Below are 27,508 nucleotides of genomic sequence, written 5' to 3' on the forward strand. Positions count from 1 at the left end.
CTCCTCCCCGTCTCCCTCGTTCGTTTTCTCCCTGCGCCTCCATCGCATGCTGCTGAAAAAGCCCTTTAGGCCCCTCCCTCTCCGGACAAGCCCCGCCCCCCCGCTCTCAGCCGACCTGAAACTCCCGCGCCGGAGCAGAGAGAAGAAGCTCAGCGATTTGCTGAGGGACCTCACCGTCCCTGACTCCAGGCCGGCCCCTCTGCGTCCCTCCGCATCGCTGTTGGAGCTCGTGAGCCCGTCGTGCGTTCTGCTGCGGACGAGCTCCGTCGACGCCGCTGAGCTGTTGCCGTTCATTGAATTCCCGCTGTCGGAGTTCCTGTTGTTCCCGCCGTTCGGCCCTTTGTTCCTGAAGGAGAAGAAGCCGGCCACTCCGGAGCCGGTGCGCCGCTTGCCGAAGAGTTTGAAGGCGGCTCTGTTGATCCTGCCCGCGGGCTGGGGGTCACACTGCGTGGCCGCGGGCGGCTCCACACACTCCGCCTGCACCTCCATTGTTCGGGGCTCTGATGCTCCCGCTCCGTCGCCTTCCTCGAGCCGCCTGACTGTCCTCGCTCCCTCTCCCTGGCTCCGTCCACACATGCACTGGCCCGCTCTCTCGCTCTCTCTCTCTCTCTCTCCTCTCCTCTCCACCCTGCTGTCTGCTGCTCTTTCACTCCCACTCTGACTTGCTCTGATGCCTGCTTGCTGGTTTCCTCTCTGTGTCTCCCCCCCCCCCCCCCCCCCCCCCCGTTTCCCTCTCTCTCCCTCTCGTTCTCGCCCTCGCAGGCACACGCATGCTGAGAGCGGCTCCTTGCTGTATCCATGGCAACTGGGTGGGCTAAGCAGCTTTCGTCAACACTGGCGTGCTGCCAGCGTCTGTCCTCCGCCCCCCCTCCCCCCTCCCTCCCTCCACCTTCTCTGTCACCAGTGCTCTGTTTGCTCTATTTCTATGAGCCGCTCATCAGTTTACAGGCCCACGTTTCACGGCTTCTGTCCCTGCACGAGTCGGGCCTCGCGGCCGCTAACGAGGGGGCGTACGCACCCACTGCTCGCGCTGTGACACGTTAGCTAAAGGATCGAGACGTTCAAGCCTCACCGCGTGGTGGAACGGCGAAACGGAGCGGGGCCATTGTTTTGGGTCTGTCGTATCTGTATTTTCATACACACAGACGCACAAAACAATAGGGTTTGGACCATCTGGCCGGGAACCCCCCTCCACACAGACGCGCCCGCCGAGGTCTGCACAGCCCCAGAACCGGTTGGACGGCGCCGGCGTCGGCGTCTGCGTTTCTGCAGGCGTGTAACGAAGCGCAGTGCGTCGCCTCAACTTGTTGCCTCAGTGGTTGTTCTCCATTTCTTATTGTTTTGACGACTACACACAAGCCATACTGTGCATGAAAACCGGAACGTTTAATCATGAAAACATTGCTCTCGGATCATGTACGTTTCCATCACCTGGAGCGGGTTCACCCAAGACGCTCCTGTTTCTGAGCGGAGCCTCATCCTGTGGGTGCTCTCATCCTCCCAACCCCCTCATCTCCACGACACCCCCACCCACTAACAGACCTCCTCTCCCCTCCTCTCTCCCTCTCTCTCTCTCTTCTCTCCCTCTCTCTCTCTCTCTCTCTCCCTCTCTCTCTCTCTCTCCCTCTCTCTCTCTCTCTCTCTCTCTCTCTCTCTCGCTCTCTCTCTCTCTCTCCCTGCTCCTGAGTCGCTGGGGGCGCTGGCTCTCCTCCTCCTCCAGCTCCCCGCTGTCTAGCAGCGTCTGCATTCATCGGTCCAAGGCGCTGCACGCGTTTCCACAGAGGCGCTCACACCCACTCAAACGCATTTCGAGGGCTTCCCCAGTGTGAAGCGCCGGAGCACATCCTACTCATCCTCTCCCCCCCGATAAAAAAGATCGATTCACTCAGCATACATGTAAGCCACCCAGCCAGCCTCCAGCTACACTAACAGACTAGCCGGCTGCTGGATGAAGAGCGCTGTGTCTCCAACAACTCCATCATTTGCAGTTGTCACAGATCGTTGCCTTACGCCTGGAAGTGGATTTGTTGGGAAGGGAACAGGCCCACAGGCACATAATGACTGGCTTAAAGTAATTTTAGTCGGTTTGATGCAACATGTGCTTTACTCCCAACCTAATGAATAATTTCTGTGCTTTTCCACTGTGAAAACGCACACACACACACACACACACACACACACACACACACACACACACACACACACACACACACACACACACACACACACACACACACACACACAAATTAGAGATACACACCCTATTATCTTGACCCCCCCCCCCCCCCCTCCATCTGTCAGACAGGGTTCCCGTTTCAGCCCCCTGAGTGAAGCTCGGTGCTAAGTGGGACAGTTAGAGGACATATTCTCTTTCCCAGTGTCCTCTGCCTCTCCTTTGCTGTGTGCAATGTAAAATGTGCACGTATGATTTACATTATGCCTCGTGTATGACGGTTGCTGACAGCGCTTTTAAACAAGAGCCAGAGCTTCAGGACGCAAATATCAACGACTGATTTTAAATGCACACCAGTGAGTGAAAAATGAGGATACAGTTTGCTAATTAGTAAGATGAGGAAATAAAAACACATTCCTCAACTCATGTCATGCTGTTTGCGTTGATGCTGGGAAAAACAGTCAGGTGTCAGGAGACACAGCGTAGGTGTGTTGCTGCCACAACATTCCCAACATATTCACTGAATGGACTCATCACACAAGTACAAGAAGCACCACACGTGCAGGCACATTCTTTATCATTATCGTCATCACCATCATCACCATGTGTTGGTCCTGCTTGATGGAATATTCAGGATGGAGGGTATTAAACTAAGCTACACAGTGTGTGTGAGCACATGTTAATGACTGTGCACGTGTATACAGTATTAAGCCCCCCCCCCAGGATTACCCCCCTGTGCTCTTTTGTTAGCTTAGTAATCAACAGAGAGCGGTGCTAACTCCAAGTAAGCTCTTTAAGCACAAACGGCCAAACACTTTCAGATTCCAGACGCTTACAAACAATGCGGTTTACAGCTGAGTGAAAAAAAAGGCTGCATTCGCAAAACTTTTTTATAATTTAACCTTTTTGAGGGATGTGATAATAAAAAGAAGCGGGCGGCGTCTTGACCACATGCAGTTTCACAGATGTAAAGAACAGCTTCAAACAACTGCGTGTGCACAGGAATTAAGCCTGGAGAGGCTTGAATTATTAATATGCGCCTCCTGTGATGGATTCCCTGTGTAAAGCAGCTGTCGCTGCCAGCCAGGCTGGTGTTCAGTGTAAGGCCTACCAGCGTGGCGTGCAGCACAGATCTGAACCCGAGCCAGTCCTGGGAGAGTCCCTGTCAATGTTTAATGGAAGGTAACATGCAGAAGTAGGCTACGCCCCGTCACTCAGTGACGTGTCAAAGGGACTTCACGCGCATTTCAACAGAGCCTAATAATCCAGACGCAAACAAAAGGTTTTCAGCGCTGATCTGCACCAGGATGGTACAGATCCGTGTATGTGCTGGCGTATAATGGGTCGACTGAGGCCCACAGCTCAGTGGCGTTGTCCCACTGTGTGAGTGTTTGTGTGTGTAGGCACAAACCTCCATTTATTCCTACGGCATGTGAGGACAGTGAGGAGGGACGAAAGAAACTAGTTCACTGCCAAAGCTACTGTAAGAGAACACAGTCCATGAAGTATTTAGGAGCACGCAGTCTGGATAGAGCAGTAGAGGAGCAGCTTGATGTTATAATGTTACTGAAAATTACACAGTAACAGACAAATACGCTTTACTCTACATCCCACCATCCTCCAGCTTCAACTCCCCGTCTATTACAAACTGGGAGAAGAAGACTTTTCTTGTACGGTAAATCCAGTCCACACGATCCAATCCTGTCTGCGCTGATATGAAGCAAAGTTACAACCTTAGTCTGGCATCAGCGCAGCATAATCGGGGTGTTAACAAGTAAAAGCGGAGGCAAATCCAGCTGTGAACCTCCGGCTGCATCCCCAAGTGTCTTCAGCACAGCTAACCCACACATCACAGCGATCAGCGTGAACCTACTGCTGTTTTACCTAAAGCGTTATTGTAGAAACGCTGCACAAACGATAGATGGGTCACGCTGCCCTCAGGCACGGTCTGCTCTCTGAGACAGCGGCCCGTCATCAGGGTCAGCGCTCATAAATAACTAACTAAAGACATGGCAGCCATACGCGACCAGGAGGATTTTGAGATCAATGCATATTATGAGGTCAGATTATCTGATCAATAGGAGAAGTAAAACTGGATTAAATGATCAATAGGCGCTTATGAGGATTAATTGGTGACAGCTGATCTCTTTCAGTGTCCAACTCTTAGCATCAGTTTGTCTCGCGACAAAAATAATGTACAAAATTAAATGAACAATAAATCCAAAAAATATATTAAACTTCTGTTGAAAAGTTGGCGTAAATTGTCTGGTTAAATCTGTATTTAATGTTATATTTTTTTCATTCAGACTGGATGAAAATCAGCGGAGGTCAAACACGACATACAGATTAGTCTGGACTCAAGCCTTCGCATGACATGATGGAGTCTTTCTGCTGCCAAACAGGACTCGACGTTATTTGGGTCGTTACTCTGAAACAAACTGAAAAAACTTTTAGAGTTGTAGTAGATTTAGAGTTTTCAAGGTCATATTTGGACAAATGACGAGACTGGGATTTATTGTCTTAGTCTATTTATTAATTCTCTATAGTGCTTTTTAACATTCATTAAAAAAAGCCTTTTCATACACATTCAACATATGACATAGTAATGAGGCTTTTATTCTATGCAGACGCTCAGATTCATCCACTCGGTCCATTTCGGACCATTGCGTAATGAACACGTAGTCACATAACAGAACAACAGCTTCCCCCTGGCGCGCACACACGCTCTGTCTCTCTCACACACACACACACTTACACATCTGTCCCTCAGTATCCTACAATCTCTGCTCGGCCTCAGCAGGTCATGCGTGCCACTCCAAACTCCAGGCTAACAACAGCTGGCTCTTCCTTGGCCAGTTCGTTGTTGTTGCATGTCCCTTCCAGCTCGCCGTAGCTCTGCTTCCTGCTCTCCGTGCCGCTGCTGCCCTCTACCATCCGCTCCGTGTCAGTGTTCTCCGTGGCCTCCTCGCCCACCTCCTCCTGCTCGTTCTCCTCCGCCTGCCGCTGCACTTCTTTGTTGGTGATGGGCGCTCCCAGGATGAGAGAATTGGGACGCGGCGGCAGGGTCCCAGGCTTGGAATGCAGATCCCTGGCAGGAGGAGGGAGGTCTGAGGTGACGACTGGGGTCACACCAAGCTGCTGGAGCCTCTGGACAGAGAAACGTACCGGTGTGATACCTCAGGCTTTGGATATTTTTATCTCAATGCACAACTCACATGAAAAGCAGCATAACACAAAAAACATGATCTTGGGATAATATAAGTAAACATGTGCGCATACGCTTTCCAGTGCTTGCAATGAGCTCTCTGTCTTGCGGCTGCTCTCTCTCATGGTCAGAATGGTTTTCAGGATGGACTGACGTGGATGCATGTTCCGATCAAACTGATGGTACATGCTCCTCCAGAACCTTTGAACAGAAATTCTCACCATTATTTGGATATTATTCTTCATAGATTCAAAGTTTGAGAGTTTGTGACTATACGCGTGAACACTAAGCTATACTGACTTGAAATGATAAGGCAGGGTGGAGGGCTCCAGAACGGGGTGTGCTTCAGAGTATGCAGGACTGTAGAAAGGATTCAAGTGATTCTTCTTTTCGCTCATTAGAAATGCCCAAAGTGAGTGAGTCCGCTCTCTGAGCCTGGAAAAAAACACAGTCTAAAGGTTAAATATGCTCTGAGAAACAAAATCTCACAGTAAACATCTTCTAAAGAGGGTGTGTAGTTTTAATTAGCCCCGTGTTTGTTCTTCCAGGGCGGACGCAGATAACCGATCTATCAGTTGACATGTTTTTAAAATCCCACAGCTTCGCAAACATACCTGTTAAGCAAAGGCACTGTGAAAACAGAGAGGAGACATTAAAACATGCTCCTTATTCCTTCATGGCGCTGTTTCTGCCGAACGTTCAGAACAATATTATTTATATTATTATACTATATTATTATAGTAAAACATAAAAGGAAGCATGGTGTGAATTTTATGTTTAAATAACTGGTTCAGTGTTCGGCCAGGAAAAGCATACCACCTTCACATGAACAGGTACTTAGTGAAGTAATCTTATTTAATTAAGTGTGTCATTATTGACAGTGAATGTTTGCGACTGTGTGTTTTATATGCTTACGTACGTTAGGTTCAGAATAAGCACGTTTATGCATGACGACTAAAAGACAAATCGTCCGTTCAGCGTCACATGTAGATCTTAGAGGTGTGACTGCGTAACAGTGCAAAGGTTATGAGCAGGTTATTTGCGTAACACTGTCAATCTTTCACTTAACACAAATAGAGTTGATAACTCTATAAACATGGGTTTGTTTATGGGATCTGGCGAATTAGACCTCATTTATAAGCAGAACACAAATTAATGTGTTAATGTGTTTGGACTCACTGCAGCTCCTCCCTCTGCCTCTGATTGTTGCCAAGGAAGTTTCCATACTGACAGGAGTGGACGTGCTCATGAATCTGTAGCAGGAACCACTCGCTGAACTCAAAAGCCTACGGGTAGAACTGTCTTTTAATAAAAGCACAGTGGAACACACACGGTGGAAATAAGCTGCTCCCACACACACAAACACACCTGTGGGAACTGCTCTGTCAGCTGCCAGACACATTCCAAGAACTGAGTGAAGACAGGAGATACCTCCTTTGGATCCCCATCCAACTGGCCACACCTAGAAAAAAAAAAGCAGTGAATATGAAAACCAATGAAACCTGCTTCATGGTGCGTGACGTCATTCTAGCTCAAAGGTGAACTGAATCGTACAGTCATGAGAGGGGCAAAATAACTACATGCTTACCTGTCAGCAAACTTATGGCCAAAGGAGATCCAGTCTTTCTCTATCAGCACCTAGAAGACATAAAAGACATTAAAAACCACAGACATCTACTATGAATGGAACGAGGCGCCGTTTGCCTTTGTGCTCGTACCATGAAGCCCTTGATGGTACGGTAGTAGGGGTCCATGAGCAGCGCCCCCAGGGAGCAGACCTGAGCTGTTCTGTCCCACCCATCCGAACAGTGAACCAAGACACTGGCTCCTTCCACCGTCACCGCCTGGTGGGAGAAATGAACACAGCTTAAAATATGCATTGATGAACTATCTGATGATGCTAAGATTACAAAGATAAAACAAGCAGAAAGAGATTAAAGGAGCAGAGAAGGTACCTTGGCTAATGAGATGGCTGCATCAACAATAGCTTTGATATGCCGTAACCAGCCACTACACTCCAGGCCAACCAGGAAGTCGCTCATGGAGAGAGACCGGGTCCCAGTCACTGAGAGGAGCACACACATGGACGGAAGAAGTGAGCTGTACTATTTCCAGGCGACTAAACTTGATGATGATCTGTTGATGCACTGTATGTTTCACCTTCCAGCAGTTTCTGCAGGCTGCTCCTCATCACGTGGATGTTTTCGATGCCAACAAACTGGAAGCGAATGTTGGAGTAGTTGTCCTCGTTTTCGTAGCCTTTACCTGCGGCGCGGTTGGCCAGCGCGTTCAACTGCAAGACAGGGGAGAAAGCGCTCAACGGAAACGATCACATTGCTGTGAGTTTTTGACCGACCATCTCCCGCTTACCTTTGGCCTGGTGTCCATGACGTAGATAAACCGGCAGTTGTGATTGGCTTTGCTTATGGCTTGCAACATGCTCTCATCCTCCAAGCACCGCGCACTGAACCCAGAGAGAGGCTGACTGCACCGGCACACTGCTGCCTGTCGGGGGGACATGATACATACGTCATAAATTAGGGCATTTAAACAATAATTATCTTAGTTGGAGTTTCAATTTCCGGATAATAACCAGGTAATTGTGTGGCACAGGGTGTAGGTGCGGTGCTGTGCTTGCAGTCATTATGTAGAATCTGTACCAGTGTCTGTCTCAAGTGTGATTTGATTCAATGTCAGGTTGCTCCACTTTGGACAAGCTACTCAAATCACATGCTGGTGTAATATAAATCCTATCATTATCTGTCTGATATCAGATATTTATTTAAATAATTTAAATGAACCAAATCAGATCTGGCTCATAGAGATCTATTCAAACTTGTACACTACATGATCCAACAATGCAACAAAAACAAACATGGTTGATACCAGGAACAGTGGCAGAGATAAAATGAAAAATGGATGTGGTTGCAAGAAAACATGTGGAAGGCAAACTTTCAAGCCAAGCAGGTTATAAGTTCTGAACCACTTAATTTAATCCCATTTGTGCTCAGCACGTTTAAATTCAGGAAATACAAGTTCAAGACTTCTATTTGCTCTCCTCTAGCGCCACCTTGTGGGATTCATGTTTCAACCTTGTGATGGTGATTATTTCCCTTTCTCATCTTCAGATCTCTCTAAAAATACTGACATAATGTACAGTACAAGAACCAATTCAAACTTGTCGTTGAGCATGTTAACCTTACAGATTATGACATACCTTTTTCTCTTGATAGAAGTACGTCAGAACAGGAAAGCGCCCTTTGCTTCTGAACTTGGAACTGCCCACAATGATAGGCTTACTGGCTGTGATGGGAACGTACAGGTCCCGTGGATATGTCTCACACACCTGTAAACAAACACTTTGGTTTTTAAATGGCCAAAACTAAACAACAGAAGACTGTGCAAAACACCTACATAAGACATGTGCAGCCCCGCATGAATGTGGAGCTAGAGGAAACAAGCATCACCTTTGTGATGCTCTTTTGTTTTTTTAAGGACAGACAGACAGCGTACCAAGGGTTAACAACTACCTGTAAGTGATTTTAAACGTCTACAGATTTAACTTGCACATTCAAATACAACAAAGAACAAGCAGACATTGGGGAACTCTTTACAACAACCAGTCTCCCATCTACCTTGTAATCTCTGTTAACATCGGTGAGCTGCCACTGATCACAGGGGACGCCCATCCTCTCAAACTCTGCCCCCAGGTCGATGAGTTGCCATCCTTCCTCTCTCTGCTGGTCGTTCTGTTTGGGGTTGTATGAGAAGGCGTAGACGTCCTCATAGGAGGCTGGTTGGAGAAAGAGCATCGTCACATATTATCACTACATGTATGCACACAAGAGAACACAGGTGGTCATGTAAACGTAAAAGCAGATGCTAAAAAACTCCCAAAACCCACCAGGATGTAGGAGATGCAGCAGTGAGCTGTAGATGTCATGGCAGTCTCTCTCCCTCTGTACCACAAAATTAACCACCCTGAAGTTACGACACTGGATGACCAGAGGACAGCCTGTGGTGGTCAGAGAGAGCTTCTCCACCGAGGCTATATGGTGATGCAATATCTGAAGAAGAGGGAGACAGACAAGTACAAAAGGAAAGAGGAGAGTAGTATTAATAATAATATGTTGATGATGCTTCATTGTTCCTCTGGAACCACCGCTGTGTAGTCCAATAGAATTTACAGGGACTGAGGACTGGCTAATTATGATCTGAAAGCAGGTTTAAAAATGCAAATGAACCCAACAGAATCTGGAACAAGTAGTAGTAGTAGTAGTAGTAGTAGTAGTAGTAGTAGTAGTAGTAGTAGTAGTAGTAGAGAGCTGTTAGTGCCTGGAATCGTCAATTGTTTTAATCACATAGCACAAAGTAGAGATGCTCTGAAGTGGTGGTGCGGTTGTGTCTGCCTCAGCAGAATGAGCCCCAACACAGAGAATAGGAAACATTTTCCTATTCTCAGCCAATAAAGCAGGAAGAACTGTGGGAAGTCATGGCCTAGATCTGCTGCACAAAGCAGTTTATAACACGCCAACGCTTCCACAGTGCAGGCCTGCCACTGTAGCAAACCAAATATACCAGAGGTTGGAAGCAGTGCACTGCTACTGCAGACACTGTGAAAACTTAGAGAAACACAACACCAAAGGCATCTGTTTGAATACACCTTGAATTAGAGCCAATTCAGTCATCCTCGTCACTTCCTATGGATGAATCCCCACTAATCCCGTCTCAGACGACATCATTTGTGTCCTACTTTAACTTCCTCCATTTTTTCCACATTCTCCTCATATCCCCAGAGCACCACTGTGTGTGTTTGTATCATTGTAATAATAACAATGAGACCATAAGCAACTCATGACATCAGAAACCTAGTACTCCTGGAACTCTGACAGTAATCTTTACTTTAGGTGGAGGAATCTTTACATAATTTTCTCCTTTCACACAAAATCTTGCATATCCAGTCACATCGACTCACCCAGACCTCCTGTCCAGCAGAGGATGAGTTGTTAGAGTTGCTCTCTACAAAGATGAGGTGTGTAGCTGTGAGGTACAGTGTACCGTTCGTGGATTTGTTGCTGAAGCGATCCACCAGCCGCACCTGCTCCACCTGCAAACAGTCACCAGTCATTTCATAGCTGTAAACAGGTGAAGTTATATTTTAAATATAAAGTATGTGGAAGATGAAAAGAGATTCAAGCTCACAGTAAAACCCTATCACAGAATTGCTGTGGCTCTTGGAGCTGGCTCCAGCTGGCACAGCACCTAATCCTGACCACCTGGCCTCCACTATCAGCTGCCAGTTCCAATATAAGCAATGCCAATTGTTCCTACATATAGAAAAAAACTGTCTAAGATGATGGCACTCACTGAACGCTGTATTCAGAACATCTATTGCTACATTCTACGATTGTTTTCCTCTTTATGTAAAGCATCTTATCTTGTTTATAACTTTCACTGCGTGCTTAAAAGAACTGCTGATTGTGGACAGTCTGCTGCTCTTGCCACGGTTCAACAGCACTGCTCTTGTTGACTCAGACATCCTCTCCTTTGTTTCCGCTTTCCTGTTACTCTCAGATATGATGAAACGGTTGAGGTCTCTGTCTCCCAGCAACCAACAGTGTGTCAGAGGCTTCTTAGCACATACAGGAAGTCAAAGGTGTGTGTGTGTGTGTGTGTGTGTGTATGAACAAGTGAGAAAAAGAGGATAAAACAGAAAGAGAACATCTTTTCTGGGAAAGTTGAAGATGTGCGTCAAAGTATTGTAAAGCATATATGTAGAATTCACCCACCGCGTAGATCAAAACCCCAAAGTGAAGCTTTTTAAGACTACATTAACTTGTTTCTAAAGCAGACTGGTCACAGTACAATCCTTTGACAACTATAGCAGTTTTTGTGGGAAAGCACAGAGACATTTTCGTGCACTTCTCGAGCGTATTAATGAGATATAAAGGCCTCAGACAGCGGGGCCACACCCAGTTTGAATGAAATTAAACCCAGCCAATATGCTGGCCAATATGTGCAATTACTCTGGAGCTGAAAATGACGTCACCTCAGCTCCCTCGCACAACGAGTGTTCAGTCACATTTCAGTGTGCACAAATCATTTTCAAGCAGATAAGTCTTTAAAACACATCCCCCACAGTGAGATCCACTGATCCACTCAGAGTGGTCCTATCTGGACAGTGACTTGCGCTCCAGCCTATTGAGTTGAACTATCAGGGGCTGTGCGTTGCTAATGTGGCCCGTGACAGATCTCCATCACCGGTTGTTTTTCTAACTGAGGATCAACAGTGATCACCAAGGTGTGAACGCTTCTTTAGCTAACGTTAGCACATATGACGTAACAGTCGGTACTGTCTTACATCTTTGGGGGAATAATCTTATATGTAATCCCCTGAGCGACTTGAATTGACTTGACACTCAGCTCAGTCAATATCGCATGTGTGAACAGCACGAATAGGACAACGAGGCCCAGCTAGGAGCTGCACGCGGAAAACAAACAAGTCATTGATGCTCGTCACGTCTTGACGCCGAGCTGCTGGCGGCACCTGCTAGCCGACATGCTAACAGCCATGCTAACAGACGGGCTCGCATAGGATAGGTGAGAGTGTTACTACCGGCACAAGCGAGCACAGCAAGGCGCCACACAGGCATCTGTGGAAGACGAGGCCGTGCTGCAGCAGCCGACTGAAACCCAGCCATTTGCACCGAGCGAGAAATGTCCCCAAGCTAACGATACCTTCGGTGTTCGTATGTGCTCCATTTGTCCGAGGAGCTGTCAGCGACGACAGGGCTGCTTCAAACGACGCCTTTCGGAGACAAGTGTATCATTGATGATATGAGGACGTAAAGTGCAACACACGGCGTCCTTAGGTTGTCGACGGCATATGATATGTGTTTATTGTCAGTAATTTTCACTCATCCATCCGCGTCAAGACTTGGCAACCACGTCACCAGTGGCGGAATGGGCATTTCAGAATAAAAGCACGAGGTTTATGTGCTCGTTTAGACAGTTAACTGTCCTAGTTGTAAAACGTTCTTCGCTGAAATTGTTATTAGAAATGAATAATGAATTAGTTTTCTTTGAGTCAGTTCATTTTTTAAATATTAGATTTCACCAAAGATACACTACATTAGTTGAATAAGGGAAATATGGAGTAGGGTTAACCGTCTGCGCGTTGTAAATCTCAATGTTTTATTTTGAAAAGATATACGGAAATACGCTGCTTTTTTAGTTGCAAAGGCCACTTGTCTTTGAAACAGTTATGGGACGGTGTCACAGCGAGTCTTGAAGGACCACTGCGACGTTCATGGGGTTGGTCATGTGACTGACGTAAACAGTCCAAGAACAGTATGGTTCTTCACCTATTAACCGTGAATCTGCAAATACAAAAACACGTTTTCTATTCCTTAAAGGGGATTTGAAGCAACTTTAAAGAATCTGGTGAATAACGAATGCACGTGTACTTTAGCTTAGTAATTTCAGATCTGAACTGTCTCACTGCTCACCTTGTTTGGAAACCTTGTTTAAATGTACTCTAGTAATAAGTAGCACTACTGTATATAAGTTGGTGGTGGACAGTATGAACAACTGTCGGCCGTACTGACTTCTGTCATTGTGTTGCATCTCCATGAACTAATTGCAACTGGATGGTAACATCAGTAGATTGTGGGAACTTCCTGTACAGCAGGTTAGTTACATGACAGTAACTTGAAATACTGTTTGGGTATAACACAGTCAGGTCTTTGACCGGGTATAACACAAAGCAGACATCATCCATGAACGCTAGCGCTGGATGCTTCTCCCTGCTTACTGTAGGTGGCCCTGTATAAAGGGCTTTAAGTTACTGAAACAAGGCTGTTGCACAAAATAGATTTATTATTGCAGAAATATAAAAAATAGTTACATGCATTGGTACAGTCATACATACAACAGGAAATACCTTTTAAAAAAGGAAGCCAACAATGTAAAAGCTCCTTTAGGTGAAAACACAAACTAGTGGTAATAAAAGCAATGTAATGAAAGCTAATGGACCAAAGCAGCACACACTCAGTGAGGCTTCAATACTACACCTCTGATCTGTGTACATGTACCATAGAGCCAGCTTCAAAAGGCAACTTCATCCTACAAAGTTATGTTTATGCCAAATTTCTCCGTTGGCACTTTGCATATCAATACATATAGTCCTTGAAATACAGGAAACATACATGTCAAAATCCTGTCAAATATGATAAAAAGCACAAAAAAGAATAGACACACGATGTTAATGGATCATGAAACAACAATAACTACAACAAAATGTACAAATATGACAATTTATAGCATATAAAGAGTCATTATTGTTAAAAAAAATCACCTGACACAAATAACAATAAAACACTTTCTTTTCACCAAAAAATGTCAACGCCTTAAAGGAAGTTACTTAAATGCATTAACTTGACTTACAATGCTCAGTGTTCACCACACATCTGAGTATTAAAGTATTTATATAATCTCTTTTTCTTCGTTTTTATGCTGTTAAAGTGACAGAACTTATTTATAAAGTAAACGCTCCACCACTTATAATTCACATGATCCTTTAGCAGAGCAGACAAACAGCTCTGTCAGGGTTTGAGGCTCAATAATCAAACAGCGTGGTAAATACTAGCTTTCACCTGAATCCAGTCTTTCACTCATATCCTGAGCCAAGCTCAGTCCTGAACATGTCATACGGTTTATACAGCGTAACAGCGGAAGAAGCGCTCCATCAGTGAATTAGAGTCATGAAGGAGGCTTTTGATCCAACCAATGGACCAACTCCCCAGCGAGCACTGCTGAATGTGGCCTGTGGTCTGAGGACTGCAGCATGGCGATGCACAAGCTTGGCATCTAGAATTTAGGCTCATAAACTTTATACATTACTTGCACATTGCATCAAGTCAACTCGTAACAATCATTTTAGCTCTAGGTTTTAGCTTTAGCTTCGTATAGTCCTACGATATAGTTCCTACAGTATATTAATTTGTTTTCAAGTTGAATTAGCATGACCACATGTAGCTACAGTCTTACTTGTTTGCACTTTTCTATGTGAAGTAAGTAAAAGCCATTTATAAAATACAGTGACGTACTGTAAGAAAAGGACTAGCGTAATAAATTTGCTTACATTTTCGCCTTTCTCGTTCACACGTGCACGCGTCAGTGGACACGCTGCTTTTTATATTAGCCTACATGTAACTTTGCTCCTTACAACTGTTTAATAAGCTCGTTGTACTAGAAATATTTAATTTTAAAGTTGGAAAGGTGTTTAATGTGTTTTATTCTGTGTCGCTTAAATGTTTATATATGTGTTGAATGTAGAAATAACATAGTATTTATTGACAACCAGTTATTTTGGTTAAGGTGTAGAAATATTATGGTCATTTTTGTGATTCAAAATGGCGACTGGGCCTAAATTCATATTCCCCAAGGAAATGCGATCAAGCGCCCAGGCCCAGTTCTGTCAGTAGCAGCGTTACTGGACTCAATGGACAGAGACAGAGCAGTAAGAGTTTCAGTTAATGTTGAGGTGAAGTTTTGCAGCGTTCATTCAAATAAATTGACCAAGACTATTTAATGTAGTTAAATATAGACTTACAAACATAACAAAGTCAGGGTCAATTTCAATAATAATCATGTGCACTGATATCGGACCAATAATAAAACACTGTTGTAAACCCTACCGTAAAGTAACTGTGTCAAATCCGATAGTTTATTCAACGTTTGCTTTCAGAGTGAGAAACAGCGCCGTACCGTGGTCATTTAGTGTCTAACATAGGTTTTACCGTCTCGGCTCAAACGCCACATCCAGGTTACTCATTTCTTCTGTCTAGTTACAGTAGGAACATAAAACAAGACGTAGACACCAAAATAATACGATGCTGTTGAAGTCATGTCATTCAAGTGTGCCCTGTGTCCGTGTCTAAAGATGCAACAAGTTCTGTTTTTAGTGTGTCCCCTGTTTTTAAAGTGTGATATCAGACACAAGTGTTTGAGTAAATGGGAAAAGCTGTAAGTTGTCAAAAGTCAAACAAGTTGTATTAAGTGAATAATCTCTTCTGTTTTGTGTTTGAATTGAAAGAGAAGAAGAAAAGAGAGAGAAGGAAGAAGCAACGTCACGATGGCAAATAAGAAGATCTGTGTAGGATTCATGACAGAAGAACGAGAGGGACAGAGAAGAGAGAAAGCAGAAGAGGAAAGAGCCGACTGTGGAGGTTGAACTGTAGTAGGACCCGGATGACTGCACAGGGGCTTGAGCTGGCAGGAGCCGCGGTGCTCAGGGGCAGACTGTGGTTCAGTGACGGGAGCAGGGGCACGAGGAACATGGCTGCGCAGACGCTGTACCTCCTCCCAGAGCTTGCGCATCATGTTGATTGATACAACCTTCATGATGATGTTCGTGTCCAAACAAAGACCAGCGTCCTAGAGAGACCTGTCACAAAGCTCTGCTTGCTGTTATAAGCAGCAGTTTGATGAATCCTAATTTGAATGACTTCAATAGCTCCTTTGAAAAAATAATACATTTGTAATTGTTAGTTCAGGTATTTGTTTTCTTTGTTAATTGTTGTATATCAATATACAGTATGTTTGATTCATTGCAATAATTTAGGTTAGCTTCTACTGTTGATTTGCTTATTAGATAATTTGCATTAGATAAATCGTTTTCCATTCATTGGCTGGGACCTCCCCCGCTATATACAGTAGGGGGACGGGTTAAGAAGACGGGATGGCAAACAGTTTTTACCGGAGACGGACACAGAAAGACAGAGCTGGAAGGACAGAAACCGGCAAAGGAACCGTGAATGGACAGCAGCCACAAGACACACGAACCCACGCAATATGAAACCACCACAGATTGTTTGTTTGTTGGAACAATAAATCACCCGCATACAGCATTAACTGGAATGGACATTGCACTGTTTTTGATTCATTAGTTTCGTGTAATCACACAGTCTGTGGCTCCTCAGTGGCCATTTAAAATTGATACTGAGAAAATCGCTACTACAATTGTGTTTTTAGCAGCAAAAGGTGACTCCCAGCAACAGTAAATACAACTGAAATGTTCTTCAAGTCTTAACGTTTCTCTGATGTATTTACTCACTCTGTATTCCATTCTATGATTTCACTTTACCAGACACAACCCAACTGGACCAAGATCCTGCGTTCCAAGCAGCTCGGACCCAAGATGGAGATGTTAAACTGACGCATGAACAACAGCTGCAAATTTACCTTCAGTAAGAATGACATGTGAGAGCTTATTCGAGTCTGTTCTTCACATCATCTACTCATGAAGCTAATGTGTTCATTTTGCTTGTGACAGGTGCAGCTGTGGAGGCTGGAGAACTTCATCCAGGGACAGGACCACCTGGAGAGAAGTTGTCCCCTACGTTCATGGAGGCTCAGTGCAGTAAGTAATCACCTGAGCAGTCATTTACCTGAGTAGTAAAGTGTTGACAAGCTTAACATCACAATGTAGACTTGTATGTTAACACATCCGTTCGTGATGTTTCTTCCATCATCCTGCAGCTCTTCGCTCCCTCCAGCCTCCGGTCCAGATGAAGAGGAGCCTCCCAGTCCTAACCACAGAGGAAGTGTGTTTATCACTGCTTTCTCTGTGCTGCTGGGTTTGGGTCTGGGTCTGTTGGCCTCCATCTGCCAACAGAAGACTGTGGACAGGTCATTTTCACAAATAATTTGTTAACAAACTGTAATAAATACAAATCATGTTAAACACATCATTTACTTTGTGTTGTTTTGTGTTGCACTGTGAGATTCTGATTTCTGATCACTTATTACTTAGAACATCTGTATGAAGTGCTAAATAACAGGCTGAGATCAGAATAGTGTTGTAACAATAATCAGGATGTTAATTTACTTCACTTCACTACATACGTCAATGTACTGAATACATATGTAATAATTAGTATGTTTCTTAATTTTACCATTTGCTGAAAGTGAAAATCACTACATCAGTTTGTTAGAAGGAAGCTGGTTTACAGGGACAGGATGTAACAAGTAGTCCCAGAAGACAAATGTCCACGTCTTGCTCAGAATGGAGACGTTAACCTGGTATCAGTAATGACACATTAGTATTTGAAGTATTAGCAGTCTACTTCAGTGAATGTAGTAACACCACCAGTGAAAAGAAAATACTTTTCACAAGTAATAGCACGATTTTTCATTTGTCCTTTTAGCATATACATTAAAGTCTAGTAAACGTTAAAACGGGGGTTTTAAGTAGTAATCAGGCTATGAAAAACAACTATTAGAGTTACAACATTTGTCATATCACAGAAGCTCAGCTGTAAAATATGTTTTAATTTGCCCATTTTAGTTGAAACTTTCAGAAAAGGGATACATGCGTTGATTTTTAATTTGAAAACTTTGATTAGCCTTATTTTGAAAGGTTCCCTCCCTCATCTTTACAGGATTAGGCTTTTCCTTGAAAAAGCTCATGATTAGAATTAATCAGCCTGGTCCGAACACAGACATAAAGTAACGCACGCGCCACTGCAACGCAACTGTTCTGGTGGCGTTCATTGAGAGGTTCATTTCTTTTATCTGTAGTTTCCCATGCTGCGCAACCTGATCCCGCCGCGAACCGGCGCGTCTGTGAGTCAAACGCGTCAGCGGGCTCCTGGTTGGTCCAGCCCCGATACTGTGATGGAGTGAGGGACGAGAACGAGCTCGAAATCCTGCTCGAACGAAGTACGCTGTCCTTCTCACCCTGCGGTGGAAATCTGTTGCTCCGAGGAAGAATGTACTGCAGGTAGGAAGACCCGTGAACAGCTGATTCTATTAATACCAGCGATGTGAGAAATGTAAAGAAGGTTGGTCACGATTTGGCAGTAAATCATTGTCTTTGGAGCTTTCCAGCTTTCCAATAGTTTCCTTTGAATGTAAAACCAATGTAATGGGCTAATTTATCAAAAGATTAATAAGTCTAGTGTCATGTGTTCCTGCTGAAACATAGCATATAAAAATACAGATCTGAATGATTTTGTGTCTCGCATCTCTGGAGCGTGTGTCCGAACCACTGGTCATCTGAGGAGAGGCTCGATGGGAAGACAGTCCTCATCACTGGAGCCAACACTGGTATTGGCAAAGAAACGGCCAGGGACTTGGCCAGAAGAGGTACTGTACTGTCTCCATCTGCCCGAGTGTAGCCGACTCCACTGATCTCTGCCTGTTTTACTTAAATGCAGTTCTCCAAACGTGACTTAGCCAGTTTACTCCTTTCACTGGAAGTAGAAGCTCCGAATGCTTGGGTGGCTTTAAGCTGTAAAACGTGATCCTTAGGTTTGGGTCTCTGCACCCAGACCTCCAGCACACACTCACATGAGCCTTTTGCTCCTTGCCTTATTTGATTGTTTTGCGGTTGGAATCAAGTGATTTTTCACACAGGTCTGAAAACTGTTGTGCAGCACAAGAAGTTATGTGTGGAAGTCACGTTTCAGGATTATGAGCGCATGACTACATGATGATTTGGAATTATTCATGAGCCAAGATGTTCGGGCTGTATCTCATTGACAAAACTGAATCTCAACATTTTTTTTTAGTTTTAGTTTAGTTTTTTTTAAGTTTTCTTCATTATATTTCCCTAAGTTTAAATATAGAAAAAAGTATCAGGCTTCATTTACAGGAGGCTGTCAAAGCGTTTGCGTTTTGTCCATATTTACAGTCTGATAATATTAATGCTTGCTGGATGTGCTTCCCCACACAGACGCTCTTGCAGTTGGTTTAGCGGTTGATTTAATTGAGTGAACTCGGCTTCCATAGAAATGTGGGAACAATTGGGTTTTCTCACACCGGAACAGCGAGGGAGAAACAAAACCACTGTGATGGAATACAGATGCCACGCTTCAGCTGATTAATGCCTCTCCTCTCCCGTAATTGCCGGGCACCGCAGCTATTTTGTATGTGTGAACGTGTGCGGCTTCTGGTGGGAGCGAGGCGGCTGTGTGTCGGCGTCGGAGTGCGCGCTGGTGTGTGCGTGTGTCCTCAAAGGCCCTTTCTCGGCTCACGGAGGAGAATGCATCATAATTTGCATAAGAGGTGACTGAGAATGACACTGCTGAGAGGGTCTTGTGTTCAAGCTGGGTAAACGAGATGCTGGATGAGAGTGTGGAAAACATTAGAGGGTAATAAGAGGAGCGTACTGGGACATTTAGGAACTTCCTCCTTAATTGATGCATCCAGCCCTGTTTGCCTGCAAATGAGCAAAGCTGTTGCAGCATTGGGTTGGGAGAGCACCTCCCCCATTGTTTTTCCAACATACAGTGGTCCACATTATGGGACTGAGCTGCACATAGTAGCTTTAAACAATTAACATCATGATGCAAAGTGAAACTGTGACTTTTCCAGGCGCACGGATCGTCATGGCGTGCCGAGACCTGGAGAGGGCAGAGGAGGCGCGGGCGGACATCCTGGAGGACACAGGGAATGAGAACGTGGTCATCAGGAAGCTGGACCTGTCTGACATCAAGTCCATCCGAGCGTTTGCTGAGCTCATCATCAAAGGTGGGTAAGTAGACAGCAATACGCCCACAGACCCTGTCCCTGTCCGGGGTCCGGGTTCCTGTTGCCGGTGACACTCTGGGGGTTTGATGTTTGGATTCGTCTGTGATACTGGACTGAACTGAATTGATTAACGGACCACTGCTGATGTGTGTGTGTGTGTTGTGTGTGAGGCCATTTACTGCATAAGTCATGTAGGAAACTCTTTTGTTTCCTGTGGTTTGCTCTTTTCAGAGGAGAAACAGGTGAACATCCTCATAAACAATGCAGGCGTCATGATGTGCCCCTACTCCAAGACTCTGGATGGGTTTGAAATGCAGCTAGGAGTCAATCATTTGGGTAAATTATAAAAGTTATTGTATATTTTAATAATAAGGAAAAGTGCAAATATTGTTTGACTGCCGTTTCTTTCCCCAGGTCACTTCCTGTTGACCTATCTGCTTCTGGACCTCATTAAGAATTCAAGCCCTGCCCGCATTGTTGTTGTAGCATCGGTGGCCCACACCTGGACTGGACTTCGACTGGATGACGTGAACAGTGAGAGGACCTACGATGCCATGAAGGCCTACGGGCAGAGCAAGCTGGCCAACGTCATGTTTGCGCGCTCGTTAGCCAAGAGACTAAAAGGTGAGAAGTCGGAAGCCTCACATACGGTTTTGATTGATTGAGTCACACTGCAACATATTCTGAGGTTTGAGTGAATATACAGCACAGCAGGTGACTGTGCGGGTGTCTGTACACGTGTTGCAGACACAGGGGTAAGCGTGTTCTCTCTGCACCCCGGGGTGGTGCAGTCTGACCTGTGGAGGCACCAGCACCAGTGCATCCAGATGGCAGTGAAGGTTTTCAGGATTTTCACCAAGACAACAGTGGAGGGCGCCCAGACCACCGTCTACTGCGCCGTGGAGCCCGGCCTGGAAAGCCAGAGCGGCGGGTACTTCAGGTACACGCACGGTGCTGCTCGGTGCCAGGCTGTGGTCTCATTGTGCGTGAGTTTAGGTCTAGAACTGTAAGAGCTGTAACAGCTGTTCTCTGTGCCCGCTCAGTGACTGCGCCCCTGCAAGGTGCTCGAGGACGGCTTCTGATGACGACTTGGCCCAGAAACTGTGGGAAATCAGCTGCGACATGCTTGACATCACCTGGCAGTGAAAGGCACATGATGCATTGGATGTCTGATAAAAGGTGTACGCTGTCTTTAAATGTCATTGTTTGAACAGTGCTGTTAAGCAGTTAAGCACCTTAACATTATCGTTGCTGTATTTTATTTTAACAGTACAATCCAAAAACCTCCGAATCACTACCAAATGTTGCTTTTTTTGCTTTATACAGATCTTTTTTCTTATGTTTTAGTGAAATTAATTTTATTGGTGTGATTTTTAATTCCTTATTGTGATTCTTTCGTGCAGATGCTGCTGTGACTTTCAAAAGCTCACTGGCAAAATTAAATGTTGTGACATGTAAGATATGATGATGAGAAGCATTTTGTCCACCTCGTGTGTGTAAATAAAGCTTGGCTGAGCTTATTGTATTAAGCAGTAGACCTCAGTCCAAAATGCATCATCCAAAGGTTTCAGGGCAAACTAAACATTTAAGCTATATGCACCTGGTGATCTGCTAACAAACTGTTTCTCTGTAGATTTATTTATTTACATTAAACTATTGCATTATAAATTTGCAGTTTTTGCCTTTTTTGTTATGACACAAATTCTTCTCTATGTAAATAATAGTTCAGCATTTTGAGAATTAAGCCTCCTAATCTGAACACATGTTAGTGTGTACATAAAAAAGGAGGAACATACAGTAGTGGAACATTTACAACGTTTTACTTTCCTACTACTCATTGTTGATTGCAACGTTGGCATTCCCCAAAATGACCTTTCATTTTGACCATAGAGTCACGTGTGACACTGCTTTAAAAAGATTAGTTAAGTTCAGTAATAACAGGTCTTAAAGTATTAACCACTGACCCCCAGACAGATTACTGAACTTGTGACTCACATTTTTACATATGTAAAAAGTTATGTTAGACTAATTACACAATGTGTCTTAATGTGAATCACATGATAGTGTTTAAAGCTACAGGAGGGAAGTATGAAAAAAGTAAATCAAATATTGCGTGTTTTGTTACAGGACTACAGTTAAAAGGAAAATAATCTACTTATTCATCTTAAGTTATGTATTTTGCATGCGCATATGCACAATACATATGAACAATAAACATCATGATAGCCAGCTTTAGGTAAGTAGTCAAAGCATTTAAACAGGCTTAGATTTTGGCAATAGTGCTGTTCATTTTAAATTAATTAATTAATTAGCACCAAGTTGCTGTACAACAGGTGGGCGCTGTGCCAGCCATACCCCTCCCCGCCTGCAGGGGGCAGTGCAGAGCGACACTGACGCTCGCAGCAGCAGGAGGCGGGTCATGCGTAAGGCTACGTCAGCTTTCCACATCGTATCTACGCTCAGTACCACCAGCCTGTCTAGAATCTACGTGGCTCTCACTCCTTCGATTTTCCAATCATCAAGCACGACCTCAGAAGTAGGTATTTTAAATGTAATTTATCCTCTTCTATATAATTCTGAATTTCACAGAATACTTGCCTTTAACTGTTATGAAACCATTATATTGTTGGAGTCCGGCTTATGCAGCCTTACGTCGAGCTGATGCTTTTAAACGTTAGCTAACAGCTAAGTTAGCAAGGGAGGTTTTACTAGCGTTAGCCAGCGTCTAGACTCAGAGACGTGTTCTTTAAATACTGCTTATATCTGCATTAATGGGGAAAAACATAATTATGAATATGGTAACGTTTCTGGCGTTGTAGCGGTGATTGTAGTCGCTGCTCCTAAAGTCGACGTCAGCACTGAAACCAATCCAAGCTTTATGCTAAGCTACCTGCTTTCTCTCTCCGCAGTTGAAACACCATGGATCAGGTAATGCAGTTTGTGGAGCCCAGCCGGCAGTTCGTCAAGGACTCCATACGCCTCGTAAAGAGGTGCACGAAACCTGACAGAAAGGGTGCGTTTGTTCATTCGGCATTTTTTCGCCCAGTCTTTATGTCGTAGTTGACGTCGTAGCTCCTCAGTGTGAAATCTGAGCCCATCGTAGGATTATTAACACTTACTTATTTAGATGCACGTTGACGTCATTTGTGTGTTATTACAGAATTCCAGAAGATTGCGATGGCCACAGCGATTGGGTTTGCCATTATGGGGTTCATTGGTTTCTTCGTCAAACTCATCCACATCCCCATCAACAACATCATTGTGTAAGTACTAATCACATTCAGTGATGGAGTGCACAATAATGTCCTACATTTACAAATAAAATTGGTGTTCTACAAACATCTGTGATACACCACAGTAAAGTTGTAGCCAGAGCATTCTGACCTGATGCCTTTTTTTATGGTCTCACTGATGGTTGCTCATTTTGTATGTAATAAGTGATGACTATATAGTGGGATTTTTTTAGTACTGTTGAATTTATTACAATGATAACATAGATTTAACTCATCCCATGACAAAATGTTTCTAACATTCTACCTGGTAAGAAATTGTAAAACAAAATAAAATTTCTTAATTATAATTGGGTACAACATGAGGGGGTTTAGAAGCACTTACAGTGGGAGAATGCTTTATTTAATTTTTATCAATAGGCACAAATTAAATTCAGCTTATTAGTACATAGTACAACAGAAGTCATCTCAAGTTGAGTAAAGTCCAAAAAACTGCATTTGACACTTTAAATGAATAGCCAGAGTATCCTGTATGAAAATTAAGGCATGATGCAAAATCTGCAAGTGTAACTTGTGGACATAATGTAACGTTATGTTCCTAACATCCACTCCTATGTTTTTTTTCTCCTAGTGGTGGTTGAATACTGGTCAAGAAAAGTACAAACTCAAATACCCGTGAGCTGACAGTGATGCAACGTGTTCGGATTGTGGAGCGAAGGGATGGCATTTTTACATTGTTTTTGCAAGATTTATATTTCAACGTGTAAATAAACAGAAATCCATCAGCTATTTTGTCATGTCTATTCAAATACTTAATAAAAATGTAACTTTTGAATAAGTGCAGTTGAACAGCAGCACAAGGACAGTGTAGTCATAGCAGCTGTAGCAGATGCATTCATGTGCTGATGAGGTCTCTGTGTTGCACTTCTGTGAATTAAGTTCTGTTGTCTCAGATCAGTAAGTTAATGACTGGAACCTGCTTTTATGCGATGTGCCATAGATTAGCACAAAATAGCTTCCATATGGTTAATTTTGAATTAAAACACAAAGCATTAAACAGTTACAATTACAAGTAAACATTTCTGAAAGGCATTATTCAATTTGGCACAAGACCAATGTCATGTTTTTGAGCCTTGATAATTTCAAAGGGGAAAATGTTTGGTCACTGTTTGTTCTTCGATGCTAGCTGTATTGAAGCAGAACCATCCTCAGAGTGTTACTCCCCATTCTTAATGGCCATGCTCCACAGCAGTGGCTGGTCTGTGGTCACAGTTACAACCTTCCTGTGATCTCCAGAGGGAACGGGTTCGTAGGTGTTGGAGGTGCTCACCAGCTTCCCAAACGCAAGGACCTGGTTTTCTGGACAGAGGAGAATGAGACCAACAGAATTAATCAGTAACCAAAGGTTAATTAATTGACATCATCATAGAAAATGTTACTTGATGTAGTCAAATACAATTATTTGAGATGTAAATGTATGCGTCAGAACAGGGAAAGATTCCTATTGTGTGTTGTTTGGCTCATCATAGTCATTGAGCACATGCTGCTTTACAGATTTAAAGATTTGTTGAGTGTCAGGACACACGCACACAATGACGCATCCTGAGTTCGTTTAGTGCTATTTAACGTTTTTTGAAAGGACAATTGGGCAACACTGACCCCAAGTGGACAAAGCAGGAAAACAAAAACCGAGCTACAGGGTTAGAAAAGGTCGTCACTAAGAGGAAGGAGGAGGATCTCAAAAGCAATGGAAACATCTGTTTAAGAATGCAACACATTTTGTTTTCCAAATAAAAAATCCATAAGAAAAAGAACCAACGATGTCACAATGACAATCATAATCACTGATCATGTTTTAGAAAACCAGAAGTGCCAAATTAGATTCTCTGTCTCTCCATTATTGGTTTTATTTATTGAGAGCACACATTTATGAGAAGCAGAGCTGAAGCGTCCTGATAGTGGAGCTGTTGCATCGTGTAGTGAATGTGAAAAGGGCAGATGCACCTCAGGAGATTTACACCTTCCTTATTAACTTAATTTGTGACCCTGCAGTTCAGTAATCTGCAAGAAGACTGATTATGTTAACAGTAATATTTAACCCAAAAGCCACAGCTGCAGACTTTCACTTGTTCGTCACTGCAGGAGCTGCTGTGTGCTTTGTGTTTTTTTATTTGCCATCTTGATTTGATTATCTGGTTTGTCTACATGGTCTCAGTAGACTACAAACAATGACACTGAAGTGAGTTTGGTTCCGTCAGTGTCACAAACCACAGCTGGAATCTGAGGTTCTGTTTCCGCCATAGTAATAGCTTTAATGTAATTTTACTATCTTCTGAAAACACAGTAGAGACTTAAAACAGGCAGTAGCGTGTAGACTTTATGTTTGCCAGGCTGCCAATAGCAGAATGAGCCCCTCTCTGCAACAGGTGCATGTTTAGTTATGCTGAGTATTACTGTATGCCATCAAGTCTGCAGAATGTTTATCCGCCAACCTCAGAACACTGGGTGCCATGGCAACTTTGGTGCATTGTCAGCGCAAAATGTCTTATATTGGGTTTAAGTCTATGCCTCAGACATGATACAATACACTGCCCAATGATATTAATCCAATCCAACATCTGCACAAAGAGCAATAGGAATTTCATCTATATGCAAGATGAGTGCCATCAACTTGTGCAAAGGCAAAGATAAACACAAAGGAACAAAGAGAGGAGTGAATAAAATGAATCATTTGTCCACAGGCGCCTGCATGCACATCAAACAAGGACACAAACACCCAGAGCTTCCTGAAAGACACCCAAACAAGCATGTTATTAGATCCCCTTGACTATGACGGTGCAGATGCATATAATGTTAAACGTTAGGGGTTTTAAAACAGAAGCTGAGTAATAAATACTGATGCGTTTCCCAACCTGTAGTTTTTTGCTTATATATATATCAGCTAATAATGTCTTGCATAAGCCACGACTATGAACTCCACAGGTTTCAGGGGCTGCAGGGCTTCTGTACAATGTCTGAAAGAGTCCGCAATGTAAGGATTTGTCACATCAGTAATTCAGTTATTTTTGTTCTTAATTGACTCTATTTCACTAGCGCAACACACACACATATTACCACAGGGGCTGTGTTAGCTCTCCACAGCTTTTAAACGGCCACATGATTTATTCCTTAACAAACTGTGGATGAACACAAAGGAATTAGACATCAAACAAAGATGTAATCAGATGCATCCAGGGCTGACAACAGCAATCAGATCCACCAGAGGAGGCAGCAGAGCGCTACGACACAAGCATTAGCAGTCAGCAGAACTGAAAGAGTGGCACCCACATTTACTAACACACATTATCTCTGTGTGTCCCACGCTCGCACAAAAATAATAAAAAAACACGCACGTGTGTGTGCAAACTCTTTACCGAGCACAAAAGGCTTTCAGATGGCTTCATTAGTAATCCCCTCCTCAAAGCTGATACCGATCAATAACAGTCCCTGTTGCAGAGGGGACTGAAATGAGCGTTGCACCCTCCAGTGATAACAATGGAGATGTTTGCTGCCTGTAATTGCATTTCCAGCGCCACAGCTGAAAGGGCCCGTCAGCTGTAAGTAGACCGTATTTACACAACAAATTACCCAGGAGAGAGGGCGGGCGAGGAGAGGAGAGGGGAGGCTCACAGGCACACTGCGGTGGACAGGTACAGAGGGGAGCTTGGGACGTTAGGGTCCATTTTTGACAGAGACGGAAGAACATTGCTGCTCTACTTCTACTTCACTGAAGAGGTTTTACAGATGCTGCAGTTGAGGAACACGCTCCCAGCCAACGTGTCCTCCTGTGTTTACATTCCTACGCTTATTTCATTTGCAGATTAATTAGGATGATACAGACGCATGAATGTCTGAATTACTGGGTCGACTGTGCGTTCAGCACCTGTTAGAGGTGGTTTTTTTACCCAACTACTGAATAATAAGCTGAAATTGCAGTTATCACTTTGTGCCATTTAAACACTCTGCGAGTTAGAGGTCTTATCGCGAATGATGCCGTTTATTCACACGCTTATTTCACTAATCACTTGTGATTTGGGATTAAAGTTCAGCGTTAACGTGCACATAGTTAGTGCTTTGATTCCAGGAGCTCCAGCACAAGTAGATCATGGACTTTTCCAGTTAGGAGAGAAGGTGTTCAGCAACCAGACTCGTCGTTGAGAGGCAAATTGAAGTCATTCAGTCAGGAGGAGGGGCTGGTCCTGCAGCGATTTAAGCCAGTGTGCGATCACATTCTATCACGCTTCACAGTTTGAGTGAGAAAACTCTTTTCTTTAAATCATGTTGCTTCAAATTGAGCTGTTCAAATGACTCAAATAGGGGGAACGC

At 44.0% G+C, this 27,508-nt stretch overlaps 5 protein-coding genes and 1 long non-coding RNA gene across 15 annotated transcripts in view; 3 read left to right on the forward strand and 3 right to left on the reverse strand.

Annotated features, from left to right (window-relative positions):
* Window positions 1-684, reverse strand: part of amer2 (APC membrane recruitment protein 2) — a 4,220-nt gene extending 3,536 nt beyond the window's left edge. The window contains exon 1 of the mRNA XM_029148605.3: window positions 1-684. This exon is cut by the window's left edge and continues 3,536 nt beyond it. Within this exon, the coding sequence (XP_029004438.1) occupies window positions 1-576 (576 nt within the window). The 5' untranslated portion in view covers window positions 577-684.
* Window positions 685-4,684: 4,000 nt separating this feature from the next.
* Window positions 4,685-12,338, reverse strand: mtmr6 (myotubularin related protein 6). The gene is made up of 15 exons (XM_029148178.3): window positions 12,117-12,338; window positions 10,354-10,485; window positions 9,283-9,445; window positions 9,014-9,171; window positions 8,596-8,724; window positions 7,749-7,883; window positions 7,539-7,671; window positions 7,334-7,443; window positions 7,097-7,222; window positions 6,967-7,016; window positions 6,747-6,840; window positions 6,558-6,664; window positions 5,679-5,813; window positions 5,453-5,579; window positions 4,685-5,320 (listed from the first exon to the last, which is right to left on the reverse strand). The coding sequence occupies exons 1-15, from the start codon at window positions 12,138-12,140 to the stop codon at window positions 4,967-4,969; spliced, it is 1,977 nt and encodes a 658-aa protein (XP_029004011.1). The 5' UTR covers window positions 12,141-12,338; the 3' UTR covers window positions 4,685-4,966.
* A 4,072-nt stretch (window positions 12,339-16,410) lies between these two features.
* Window positions 16,411-17,054, forward strand: LOC129604018 (uncharacterized). The gene is made up of 3 exons (XR_008694543.1): window positions 16,411-16,627; window positions 16,714-16,800; window positions 16,920-17,054. It is a non-coding gene; the product is annotated as an uncharacterized LOC129604018 (long non-coding RNA).
* Window positions 17,055-17,920: 866 nt separating this feature from the next.
* zgc:112332 (uncharacterized protein LOC553712 homolog) lies at window positions 17,921-21,581 on the forward strand. 4 transcript variants are annotated; one of them, XM_041070599.2, is made up of 7 exons: window positions 17,921-18,162; window positions 18,415-18,527; window positions 19,758-19,913; window positions 20,145-20,249; window positions 20,400-20,537; window positions 20,661-20,853; window positions 20,957-21,581. In XM_041070599.2, the coding sequence occupies exons 1-7, from the start codon at window positions 18,152-18,154 to the stop codon at window positions 21,057-21,059; spliced, it is 819 nt and encodes a 272-aa protein (XP_040926533.1). In that variant the 5' UTR covers window positions 17,921-18,151; the 3' UTR covers window positions 21,060-21,581. The 4 variants fall into 4 exon arrangements, with proteins under 4 accessions (XP_040926533.1, XP_029004015.1, XP_029004013.1 ...); XM_029148182.3 differs by having other exon boundaries at window positions 17,925-18,162; window positions 19,758-19,917; window positions 20,328-20,537; XM_029148180.3 differs by having other exon boundaries at window positions 17,925-18,162; window positions 20,328-20,537.
* Window positions 21,582-22,291: 710 nt separating this feature from the next.
* On the forward strand, window positions 22,292-23,930 carry sec61g (SEC61 translocon subunit gamma). Of its 2 annotated transcripts, none has more exons than XM_029147662.3 (4): window positions 22,292-22,449; window positions 22,823-22,926; window positions 23,074-23,176; window positions 23,775-23,930. In XM_029147662.3, the coding sequence occupies exons 2-4, from the start codon at window positions 22,833-22,835 to the stop codon at window positions 23,782-23,784; spliced, it is 207 nt and encodes a 68-aa protein (XP_029003495.1). In that variant the 5' UTR covers window positions 22,292-22,449; window positions 22,823-22,832; the 3' UTR covers window positions 23,785-23,930. The 2 variants fall into 2 exon arrangements, with proteins under 2 accessions (XP_029003495.1, XP_029003496.1); XM_029147663.3 differs by having other exon boundaries at window positions 22,412-22,453.
* The window catches only part of tpk1 (thiamin pyrophosphokinase 1), a 43,315-nt gene continuing 39,331 nt past the window's right edge, over window positions 23,525-27,508 (reverse strand). For all 6 annotated transcript variants that reach the window (XM_029147658.3, XM_029147660.3, XM_029147657.3 and 3 more), the window contains one exon: window positions 23,525-24,502. In XM_029147658.3, the coding sequence (XP_029003491.1) occupies window positions 24,360-24,502 (143 nt within the window). In that variant the 3' untranslated portion in view covers window positions 23,525-24,359. The remainder of the gene's footprint in view (window positions 24,503-27,508) is intronic.

This window comes from Betta splendens, chromosome 4 (assembly GCF_900634795.4).
Source record: "Betta splendens chromosome 4, fBetSpl5.4, whole genome shotgun sequence".
NCBI lineage: Eukaryota > Metazoa > Chordata > Actinopteri > Anabantiformes > Osphronemidae > Betta > Betta splendens.